General features: G+C 30.1%; 1 protein-coding gene across 5 annotated transcripts; it reads right to left on the reverse strand.

Annotated features, from left to right (window-relative positions):
• Nucleotides 1-3,031: 3,031 nt before the first annotated feature.
• Nucleotides 3,032-9,931, reverse strand: LOC100790685 (ubiquitin-conjugating enzyme E2 4). Of its 5 annotated transcripts, none has more exons than XM_006600589.4 (7): nt 9,796-9,924; nt 7,665-7,737; nt 5,615-5,694; nt 5,172-5,286; nt 4,782-4,834; nt 4,442-4,570; nt 3,032-3,285 (listed from the first exon to the last, which is right to left on the reverse strand). In XM_006600589.4, exons 2-7 carry the CDS (start codon nt 7,706-7,708, stop codon nt 3,152-3,154), a joined length of 555 nt encoding a protein of 184 aa, XP_006600652.1. In that variant the 5' UTR covers nt 7,709-7,737; nt 9,796-9,924; the 3' UTR covers nt 3,032-3,151. The 5 variants fall into 5 exon arrangements, with proteins under 5 accessions (XP_006600652.1, XP_040867059.1, XP_040867060.1 ...); XM_041011125.1 differs by having other exon boundaries at nt 7,665-7,740; nt 9,796-9,876; XM_041011126.1 differs by lacking the exon at nt 9,796-9,924 and adding an exon at nt 8,466-8,487.
• Between the last annotated feature and the right edge of the window lie 3,010 nt (nt 9,932-12,941).

Consider the following 12,941-nt stretch of genomic DNA (forward strand, 5'->3'; position numbering starts at 1 on the left):
GGACTTGTCATAAACTTAAACGGTCCATTCCTCTCTGACCCCTCATTTCACCCATTTAGCCAAATTGAATCCACTATTTTGTACTACCTTTCCTGTCAGCAGCTCGAGAAGTATCACACCAAAGGATATATAAAGGATATATATATATATATATATATATATATAAACTTTGAAGGTGCTATATGCATGATCAGCAGCAGTAATTCTCCTGTTTTTGAGATGTTCACCATGAGAAATTGCATTTGAGCTTAATTTTCAATCATCTCTAGACCATATTCCGTTATGCATGGATGATGAATCCACATTCTTGTCAAATAAAATGTTACATGGTTTTAATTTACCTGAGTAATTCCACTTCCACGAATCTCCCCATGCATATAAGCCAAAGCCTCAGCTATATTAGCAACAACATCAAGTCTTCTACCCTATGAAGTAAGGACATTCCACATGATATGGACATAGACCCTTCAACATAGTTAATGTTTAAAATATAGGACATGGAGACATCACATACACACACAAACATAGAAATTCTAATTAAATGAAATATGAATAACATATAACAAAATATCTTCTATTTGTCATATTTGTAAATGTGACAACTTAAGTATTGAAGCCAACAAAAAGTAATTTTTGAATCAAACACCTAATAAGAAATGTTGAACAACTGTCCAGATGCCGAAAAAATGTCCAGCATAGCTACACTTGGAACAAGAGAGGTGTCAGTATTTCATAGCATCTACCCCAATTGAAAGATTGGCCACTTTGGGGTCCTAAAATCATTCAGAGTAGAAAAGCATTTAATTGGATGCATTCATTGAGATCACATTCCAATGCAGCTCCCAATTCTACCATGTTCGAAAAAGGTAGCCCTGAAGAAAAAAGCAAAAGACCAAGAAATACGTCTCATTTTTAAGGCAAATAACATCCCAGAGGAACAACTTTTTTAAGCAATGTGCTAGGTGTCATCATTTGGTAATTGGTGTGTATGAAAACAATGGTTTTCATCCTCAATGATCAGTTTATAAGTATGAAGAATTAAGTAACAAGTTATAAAAATAACTAGTAGATTAGAGAATGTTAAAGATGTTGGTTTCTGCACTTAATTTTTGCGGCTGAGTTTTCTAAGTGTTAGCTTGATTATAGTCGGGGAAGTGAAAAGTTATTACCATACTTATAATAATTGTAAGAAATTACTGATATTTAGACAAACACAAAAGGGAGTTGAAACATCTTTTGCTTACTATTCGTGATGTTTACACAGCCTTCAAATTTTCAAGAATGGCAAACTTGTTAATGTGTATAATACATACATTGGTAAAATAAATACACGAAAAATGTTTGATGTACACTCAATATATTATCCAATACTCTAGTAGAGTGTTTATTTAAAATAAAAAGGATGGTTTTTTTACTGTAAATAAAAGATTTATATATATCATTATTCTAAATACACCAATAGTCGGTTTGGTTTTAATGAATGACATAAAAAAGTTTGAAGAGACACAAATATGTGATGATTGTTTGGTACAAGTGACTTGGGTGAGTTAAGTTTGAAATATTAGTAATTTCTCTCTTCTTTCACGGACGGATAGAGGGGATCTTCAATTTTAAGCAAAAAAAAATCTTATTTATCCTATTTTTTTTCTTTAATGAAGACTGTCTCGTTTTATCACGTTGTGTTTGGTGTAAGCGATCTCCAAAGAGTTGGCGAAGACCGAAATGAGAATCCTTACTTAGTGAAGAATAATTTGTGTAGAAATAATAACATATGTTTTTCCTTTTGCTTTGTCACAAAAAATAATTAATTGTTGAATAAAGGTATAATAGTATTTTACTAACATTATTATTTTATTTTCTCTTTATTTGTTACTTATTTTTCCTAAACCAAACAACACAATATTTAATTTTATTTCTACTCTATTTTTTTCTTTAATTATCTCTCTTCTAGTATTTCTCTCTTCACAAGTAGAGTGTTGGAGCATTCAGCAAAAAATAAAAAATAAAAAATAAAGAAGCAAAGCGTTGGAGCTTATCCATTTTTAGTCCAGGTGTTCTACTCCTTCCGCGTTCACTTTAACCTTGCATGAGCATCATTCTATGCCCAATATAATCGGTTATTTGATGTGAATAATCAACTATAATCATTCAAATTGATCAAGTAGTTATCAAGATAAAAATTGCGTTTTTTTATAACATTTTTAAATTATATCCTCTCATTTCATCTAAACCTAACAATTTTACAATATTATTTTTTTTCTTTATTTCTCACATATTTCTTTTAAACCAAACAATTCAACATTTAAACTTTATTTCTCTTTTCTCTATTTTCAATCTATTTCTCTCTTCACAACCAATCACAACTCAAGACTTGATAACCAATATTATTATTTTTCTAATTTTGTTGACAATGATCTTTAAGTAACTAAAAAATCATTAAAAAAAGTTTTTTCAAAATAATTTTTTTAACCCCTATAATTTTTAAATTTATTCATTTTAATCCATATAATTAATAAATAAATATTTTAATTCCTAAAATTTAATAAGTAAATTTTTTAATTCCTATTTATATTTTAATTTTCAAAAGATCTTTGCCGTTAAATTTTTTTAACTCCATTAGTTAAAAAAATTTAATAAAGAATTTTAATTACAAAATTTTTTTAGAATTAAAATATAAACTTTAAACTGAAAAATTCACTTAAAAAAGATAAATTTAAACACTATATTGGATAATTAAACTTTTTTTAACAAGAAAACTTTTCTACTTTTAATTGCTTAAAACTGTTTGTGTTCACGAATCAAGACTCCACTGACAAGAAGAAATATAGTTCCATAACTGCAAATAATATTTTTAGCTAATTATACAAGAAAAACAACTGAGATTTTCAACAGGTATCTTTGGACATTTCTTGTTTTCAAATAATGGAAGACAAAATGTAAAACACTAACTGTATATTATATTATGACTTTTCATATGACTTTTCATGAAATTACTGACGAATGAGAATTGTAATTTTACAGACAGAAAAAATAGTGTAAATAATCCTAATTCATATAATTGAACAAGTAATAATCATGTAATAATGCTTTGATTGGTATTACATGTAGCCTTTAATTTAAAGGTATATAAATGGAAGAGCACTGAACCCATTTAAGGATCAGCGCGACCAGGAATTTCATCATCACTAGATCCACTTTCTTCTTCACTGATGTCTTCCTCATCTCCACTCTCTTCAGCTGTAGAGTTGCTAATGTTTTCCTTCTTAGCATACCGCTCACAATACTCTGTCCCCACAAATAGCACAGCAATTTTTTATATATCTTTTGTCACCATTAAATAGCCCCCATTCACGAAACCATGGTACCATAACTTATTAGACAATATATCCAAATATTAAGAAATATATGAAGCAGTGTTGGGTACAAAAAGTATCATCACGTTTGAATAATTTACAGCCTTTGGTCAAAATATGTAGTACTAAACCATTGCATGATACAACTTCTTGGGTGTTAAGAGAATAAAGAGGGGAAAATAGGGTCCTGGAGCACAAGGAAGGCTTTATCATTACAAACCAAAATCCAGATGTGATTCGCCCAGGATGTTAAGCTAGTCAATCAGAAACCAATTAGTGTAGGAGATTCATACGAAAGATTACAACAAGGGTCCTCAAAGCGCATGCAATCAAAATTGTTGATGAAAATTGCAATTCTAAAGTAGAACTCCATCAAATTTAACTATGAATTTGATCCACAACTGATGAGGTGATGACATCGGTGGTGGGATGAGGGAGTAGTGGTATGGTGGAAAAATTAGTGGCAGAGACAATAGTGATGATAACAACAATATCAATGGGTGAGGAGGAGGTGGTGGCAGCGAGAACAGTTGCTGGTGGTGGTGGGGCAGGAGGAGGTGGTGGTGGCAATGGTGACAGCAACAAGCCAACAATGGTAGTAATAGTAATCAGCAGTGGTAAACAAAGGCATCGGCAGCAATGAAGGGGGTGGTGGTGGCACCCAATAATGCCAGGCAGCAACCATGGTAAAAGGGACACTGGTGGTGACAAGGGTGGCAGCTGCAATGGCAGTAGGGGCAGCAAAAACAAGGAAAATAAATGGGCAATGTGGGGTGAGGTAATTTTGATTCAGAGGGTAGGGTTGGGAACTGTGAATTGAGAATTAAGTTTTAATTATATTATAATTATAATTTCATAGAATTGGACCTTAAAATTATTATTCCAATTCTTAAAGTACATCTTAACATTATAATTAAAATTCCAATTCTATGCACTATGCACAACTTCGTGCACCAAACAGACACTGGCAGTCAGCAGGCCATACACACTGGAGTTGGATCATATTCATAGACTAAAATAGAAAAACCATTATAATACTTGTCTTAAATTACCAGAAAAAGTAGCCCATAACAAACAAATATGCTCACCTTTAACTTTCTGGTCATATAGCTTTTTATCCTTCATCATTAACGATGCTGCATCACCATTGAGAGGATCTGAAGCATTTGGATAAAGCAAGAGTTGGGGAAGAAAAACTTCAAAAACATTTAGAAGATCTGAAAAACACAAGAAACCTTGGTCATCCATCAGAAATGAAAAGCATAACAGATTAAACGGATAAGGAGAGGGGACATTCCATATTCCTGTTGAATTTCATTCAGATAATTATATACCTCAGTATAGATACACAAGAAATATGACTAAATAATAGAACCTTTAGATGGTGGGTACTTGCAACTTTAATATGAAAGTCTATAACTGGCTTACCAAACATTGGACTCCAAGATTGGTTAATGACATCCAAGCATACAGAGCCAGATCTGCAGTTGATGAACCGTACAGAGCAGAATCAGTCATAATCCATGTGCACACAAAACACCAACCAATAGCAAGTTGTTTCTGTGACTTGATACTTCTAAGAAATATCATTTCCCTCTTGTAGAAAATCCCAAAACAATGAAATAGAAACAGAAAATCAATTTTCTCTCTAGATAAATAAAAGAAAGCAGTTATGACATATCATGGAACCCAAATCTAAAAATTTAAAATGTAATAATCTATTGCCAACCCAGATCAGCACAGAAACTGCATTGCAGGGAAAAACATTCTCCCAAAAAAAGTAAAGAAAGATTGATTAATAGCATATGAAGTGCTCACAGCTCATCAACATTTGGGTGGAATATTTTGTTCACAAAGCCAATAGAAGGGGATTTGTACGGGTAAGCATCAGGAAGCTCAACACGAATTTTCCAGACTCCACCTTCATAAAGGCCTGCAAAATCACATGAATGTAATAAATCAAGGAACAACCAAATAGCTTAAAGACGGGTAATTAGTCTTTTGTGCTCAGCTCATTCAAAGATAAGGAAATCAATGTCAAGCTAGAAGATGAAGTATAACTATTTGATGGAAATTTATGCTGATAGAAATAAAACGAACTTCTCATTAAAATTGTCTTGTCCTTCCTTTTTTTCTTGAGAAAGGAAAAACAAAAGGGGAAACATTTATTTAACAAGCATTTGATTAGTAACTAATTCTTCATATACATGTACAGTTTCATCAAACAAAAGACTACGTTAACCATAGAATTTTGACTGTACTTTCTTTTGGACCATGAAACTCCACATTGAACTCATTGAGTCCATCATTTATAGTCTCCACTGCATAATCACTCATCATCCTGCAAAAAAGTAAGGAATATTTGAGAAATATGACTAGGAAGATTTTGCTATGAGTAAATCATGCATACATGTACAAGTGGGTAAGATGTAAATATTATGCTTAGAGTGATAGTCTCAGTTCATCCAACAGATATAATAGGGAAAATCACATGCATGCATCTACAAATTAGTACTTGCATTTGCATACACTTTCTAACTCTATACTGATGATAGTATCATTATTAGCATTGTTTGATCAATGCCAAGTCCCTCAAAAAGTTCAAACCCTTGGCCTGTTTGGATGAATTTTTAACAAGTACTCATAGGAGAAGAAAATAAGGAGGTGAAATTAATGAAATTTCTCTCATAAGTTAAAATCAATGTATGTATCTCAAGTCTCAACTTTTGGAGAAGTTAGATGAGAGAGCTTTTAAAACAGTTGAACTGCATAAATTGTTTTTGGCTTATGAGAGAAATGAGGTTTATTTACCTTATTTCTCCTACAAGTACTTATTGAAAAGTTTATTCGTAGTGGGCTTTTATCATTTGTTTTTATTCAAGGTACATATTCCTAAACTAAATCAATCCCCCATGCCTATGCCTTCATCATCAATTGCTGTTATCAATTTCAACCATGATATTCTAGCCATAAATTTAGAAACTAATTCAAATTTTGTCCATGCTCTCTGATCATGTGTCTATAACATGTACCAGTCTACTATGATACCATAGCCTATAAGCACCATATGGCACCAAATAATACTACTGCATCTTTCTGCCTAACAACTTTTTATTTATGTAACAAGAATATGCATAAATGATATTGCCACCAAGACACCAACATATTGTCATTACTTAGTCTTGCCACATTACAAGACCAACAAAGTTGCACTAATTGACTGATGTCAATAACAGCACAGCAAAGAGAAAAGTATATAATTGCTGGAAATAAAATGGATATAAAATTAAGTTTGCAATAGAAAAGGAAAGTGGAGGGAAGGAGATTGATTGTAACAAGAACTTACTTCAGCAAAGTATTACATGCTGCAGTTTAGTTTCAATCATCAGCATTTAAATGAATAATGTTGCACTAGAAAATAAAATCATTAATAAAGCAGCGTTTTTGGTCCTATCACAGGGAAATGAGATGGCATTACACCAGCAAAGACACCCCAGTGGTGTTGCACAGAAAAGCAAAGTCCTTTTGCCTCAAATAAGAAGCCACACTGCATTTACCTTCAGGCTTCAGCCTGGAGGCATCTCAATGAAATAAAATGAAAATTCATGTTATACACACAACTCAAATGAGAAATTAGTAAATTACCCAAGATTGCAGCAGCTTTTTCTTTTATTTTTGGCGCAGAGGGTGGGGTTATTAATTATTATCATACTGATATTCTCACAGAAACTGCCAACAGACTAAGACTAAGTAAGCAAGTTCATTTTTCTTCATTTTAATTTCCTCAATTGTTCTTAGTAATCTGCAGATCCCTATTCCAAATAAAAAAAGTGATGTCTTTATTATGACTAAAAATCAGATTGTGCTAATATGTAATGTGATGGACTTAAATCACAAGCAATTTTTTTTTTAAGTTTACTATTGGATTCTATGTTTGATATTTCACGCTTTGATGAATTCGCTTTTCACTTCCAGTTGATTTTTCATAATAGAAACGGCCAATTCATAATCATGCCTTCTGTCATGAATATTAATAAATGGGTAAAATGCATTTTCCTTGAAATATTGCCCTTTCTCAACTTACCTCTAAAGTTTACTTCTTATCACTTAATCCTGTTGTTTGATTTTTAGGAGAAATCATTACTTTTACAGATTATGTTTCATGCACACCATGTGACCTTACCATCATAAAAAATGAAGTTTTTCTTTATCATGAATCCCAAAATAACTTATAAAAACAAGGCTATAACAAATAATTCAAGAACAGTTTAAAATAATTTAACCATAAACACAGTAAAAGAATCTACTTACAGTTTCATTACATCCATTTCTCTTCTCTTGCTTGGAGATGACATTTTGATTACAACAAATCACTTATTTCAACCTGCTACAAGGAAAATTAAGGAAAGTTAATATTTGTCACCATCTTCACCACAACAAAAGGTTTAAAAACAAAAAACAATTTCAATGTGCTGCCTATATAAACTCAATTCACTTCAGTTTAAATTTAAAAGAGGATGAGGAAACTTGATATATCACAATATATTTGTTTAGGTGTCCTGCATATCAAACCAACACATAATTTTGCCCACAAAGATTCACCATATGCTGATAAATGACATAGAAAAGCACAAAACCCAAGCAAAAGAAACTGTTCCTCATCAGGATTAATAGATGTGTTTCTATTCATACATAAAAAGAAGTCACATCAGTAAAGAAAGACACTATCAAATGAAAATAGTCGAGAGTCAAAGCAATAAGCTTTTACATTGAAAGTTCAAAATATCATTCAACAACAGAAAAGACATACAGATTGGATGCAAAAGTTAAAAATGAGATACAAACCGAAGGACAAAACCTAAAAAAAAGAAAGCAAAAGATTTTCATTCAATAATGTGGATCCAAACAAGATATACCCTTAGTCCTACATATATGAACCTGTTGACTACTTTCAAAGAATTAAGGAATTGAGTTAATGGTACTAAACTTGTCAACAATTTGTATAATTTTTTGACAAAAACCTTTAAAACTATTGGAATTCCATTCTCTTAATCTCTTTCCACCTAATTACTGAATCTCCATTTCAGGGTATTTTTATAAAAACTAACGTACCCCAGTGCCAAAAGGCTCCTTGCTAAGTGAAGGTACGAGGGAGGATCATTGCTCATGACCAATCAATCATCCTTGAACTAGGGCTCACCCTGTTTTAGGGGTGTTTTTATAAAAATAAATAAATAAAGCAATTAATGCAGTAGACAATTTACAGGGGGTCTTATAAAAAGAACCAAGACAAACTGCCCAAAATGTTCCTATAAGAAAAAACTAGAGGCAGTATATATGAAGGACAACAACTTGCTTAAGATATATCAATGTTTTTCATTGCATATTTGTCATAGATTTTTTTAGAGAAATAATCACTTATTTTTTAAAAGCTCTCTCATAAAGTTATTTTTCCAAAATAAGTTGAACCAAACACACATTACTCATGGACCAAACAGAAAAGGATAAAATGAACAAAGCAAACTAGACAAAAACATAGACACAATTCTAGAGGTATACACTATCCGAGTGTTTGGACTCTGGATCAATTCATATTATAACATTTCCACGTCCAGTTCATAGGAATAACGCAAAAGCTAGTATTAGATGCATTGAAATGACACACTTTAATTCTCACGGTTGAGCAACCAAACACGCTGTACATAGTTCTGCTCATCACAGCGCATACTCTTAGAAGTTTACATTACAGGCAAACTTATTCCAAATTCAAATTAGTACAGAAGAATACTTCAACAACAACAATAGCCTTATTTTAGAAGGACAGAATACTTCGAGTTGAAAATTTCTATCAAAATGAGACAGACAAGCATCTATTTGAATAAAAAGTGGACCAACATTATCATCCTTCAGAGTATCGAAACACAAAGTTAACAGGTCCAAAGGAGAGAACACTATACAACAGCAAATAATGAAATGGTCTCATGAGTTATCGAAATATGCAGAAAAGGAGCTATAGAAAGTGTGTGATACACAATGTGGCACCAAGTGCAAATACATTAAAGTAAAACCTTTTGCAAACGACAGCGTCCATTTCAAACACGAGCAAATACCCAGAATTCCTTATCCTACTTCGATCAACTTCCCAGCCACCAAAGCGGCAATGAAAAGCAAAATGCGAAAAGGCATTATAGCGCTAATCAAACAAAAACAATATTACCAACCAACAATGTTACAGAAAGAATTGATACAGATTCCGATACAAAGATCCATGGCCGACCCATTTAACCAAACATAAAGAAAAGAAAAGAAAAAAACAATCTTGCAATGGCAAGCATGCTTGAATCAGTGCAAAATCAAAAGGCAACAGAAGAAAAAAAGAGGAAAAGTGGATTGGTATACATGCGAGAAGTGAAAGTATAATTTGGGGAAAATGATGGCTTGCCTGAAACCCTTTGGCGATGGCGTTGTGATCAGAGAGTAATTCGTAATTGGATGGAATTGGAATTGGAATTGGAAGGAAGAAAGATCAGAAAGAAATTGAGGAAGAACAAATATATAGGGAGTGGGTGTGAGCGAGATAGAAGGCCTACGTGGGACATACCACGTGTTATAAAAAAGGTACGGCAACGTGGCAATTATGTTTCACCATTTTTCTGGTATGTGCTTCTAATTACTACTACCCCTCTATCCCTTTTTATTTATTTTAAGGGTTTATTTCATTTCACACATATTTTTATTGCGCGTTTAATTTGAAAAAACTCAATTTTTTTTATTCAGAAAATTATGGAACTTTTGTTTATATCTAATCCAAGGTATTCTGTACATTATTTGTTAGCTACCATAATTATATCATATCATATATTTTAAATTTACATTTTTTACTATTTATATAATATTTATCATACTATTTACTTCAAATTCACATCATCTAACTAAATCATGTTATATATTTTGAATAGATATTATTTACTAGTTATAAAAATCTTATCATATCATATATTTTAAATTTATATTATTGACTAGTTAACTTATATATATTTTATATTTTGAATTCTCATAAAATATAATAATATAATAATGATGTAAATTATATTAAGATAATTAATATTAAAAAAATATCTTAATAAAATTTATTATTTTATTTGTTTTTTCCATTGTTAATCAAGTAATACACATGATAAAACAAATGTCTTGTAACTCAAGTATTTGGGATGTAATTTGTCCCCCAATCTTTTCTTTTCCATAGTGATAAAAAAAATATATCATTCTTAAACTATTTTTTATTTATTTGAGATTCTAGGTTCATATTTCTTTTTATTTATGTTACATTTAAAATTATACTTACACATATGTATTAGTAACTTTTTTTCTCCTTTGTTATTCCTTGTAGATCAGCACTTGTCTAGTAACAACCCAAATCTAATTAAGGCGATCCAAAACAAGCTACAACGAATCTGAGTAAATTAGTATTGTGCAAAGACACTCACTTAAAATAAAACAAATCTAAGCATAGTGTTGCCTAAAGAAACTCTAGTTGTTTGGATATTGTTGCAAAAAATGACTCTAACAATTCATTTGAAAGGGGAAAAAACATGTTAAAGTAAGGATAGGAACCCAAAGGAAGGCAACATCTAGTAACTTTTCTTGTTAAAGTTACATGAACATTACAATACATTGAAGTATGTCAAATCATAAGAGTTAGTTTTGCAATTATTGGATTTACTAGTTTTCCTTCTTCAGTCTTTTACAATGTGTTTGGTTAAGCTCAAGTAGGAAGAAAGTGAGTGAAAGTTTTGAATTTCATCTGTTTGTTAGTGAAATAAAAACACAAAATTTGAAATTTCTGTGAAGTCCACTTGATTTAACATTCATCCTCAGGTGAGGAAAAGTGCCAGAAATTTTGTCTTTTAGAAGTTATTGATGTTAATACCCTCCTAGTATGTTGTCTTTTGTTTTGGTTTGAATGCTCATGCTATATGAAGGATAATAATAAAACAAATATATAAAACATGAATATAATTTATCTCCTGCATTCGCTTATGTTTTTCAATAAATGGAAGTCATGCGTTTGCTCCCAACCACTTGCTTAATCAATTATATTTATATGGCATGCAATATAATTATTATGCGCATGGCCATAATCAATTATATTGTATCCCGGCCCATAGGCTTAATCAATTAAATGGGAGGTCACGGTGAAAAATAAAAAGTTAAATTGTACTTTTGATTCTCTTATAATTTTAAATCTATAATTTTTGTTTTTCTTTTTTTAAATCAAAATATTTAGTTTTCTTATTTTCTAAAATAAATAATTTTAGTCCTTAAAGTCAAATATTAACTTTAATATAGCATATTGATGCTGACATAATTATGTAAGTTGTTGATATAGTATTTAAAATATCTTAATAAAAATTGAAATCATGATCATTTATCTATAGATAAGATAATAAATTATTAAAACACTTAGTTAAATATATTAGCATTATTTTTTTTAATCATTAATCAAAAGATATTAATTTTTTTCAAATCACCAAAATTTATAAATTAAATATATTTAATAATAACTATTTTTAATTTTATTTTATTTCATTTTATATGTTATTATTTTAAACAATTTACGTGTTTTTATTTTACCAATTTATAATTAAATTTCATAAATTAATATGTAAATTATTTATATATTTTCTAAAATTGATTTTAATACAAATTATTTTTAATCTAAATATTTAAGTAAAATTAAAATATTTATATATTAAATATTTTTTAATTTATAAATTTTGATAATTTAGAGAAAAAAAAATTATTTACCAACCATACGTACTTAGAAAATAATGTTAATATAACAAAAATAAGTATTTTAATATCTTGTTTATGAATAATTTTACTCTAAATAATTAGAGTAAAAATAATTTATATATTCAAATCAATTTAAAAAAATTAGAAAATAATTTATATGTTAATTTATGATATTTAATTATAAATTGATAAAATATAAATATAAATATGTAAACTATTCAAAATAAAAACATATAAAATCAAATAAAATTAAAAAAATTATATATTAAATAATAATACATTGAAAATAATATTAATAAAACTAACTAAACAAAGCAAGTGTCTTTCTAATTTATTATTTTATGTAATAAAGGATCCTAAATTTAATTACTATTAATATACTTTTTATTAAAAAGTATTTTTATAATTTTTTTAATTATTTCCTTTTTACTTTCAGACAAAAAACCCTCAAAAAGTAAACTTTTACTCCACTTCTCTCCTATTTCTTTTCAACCAATCAAGAACTTCCATTTCTCCTACTACGGACAGTAAGAGTCAACTGAGAGTTGTTTATTTGATTAAAGGAACTATATATAAAAGTACATACAGATGAACTCAATCGTTATGCGTTGTGAGAGAAAAAATTAAAAGATGTCGGCAGCAAGGGTTTGGATTTGGTCCTCAAATGACCAAATTCTTTATCACAAAAAATACAACAAGGAACACCAAGCAATTACAAATTTCAACTTTTGTTTCAGGTCATTCAAAGTTTAACTCGTCCGCCGAGGATTTTCTCCATAATAAAAGGCAGTG

This window comes from Glycine max, chromosome 17 (genome assembly GCF_000004515.6).
Source record: "Glycine max cultivar Williams 82 chromosome 17, Glycine_max_v4.0, whole genome shotgun sequence".
NCBI lineage: Eukaryota > Viridiplantae > Streptophyta > Magnoliopsida > Fabales > Fabaceae > Glycine > Glycine max.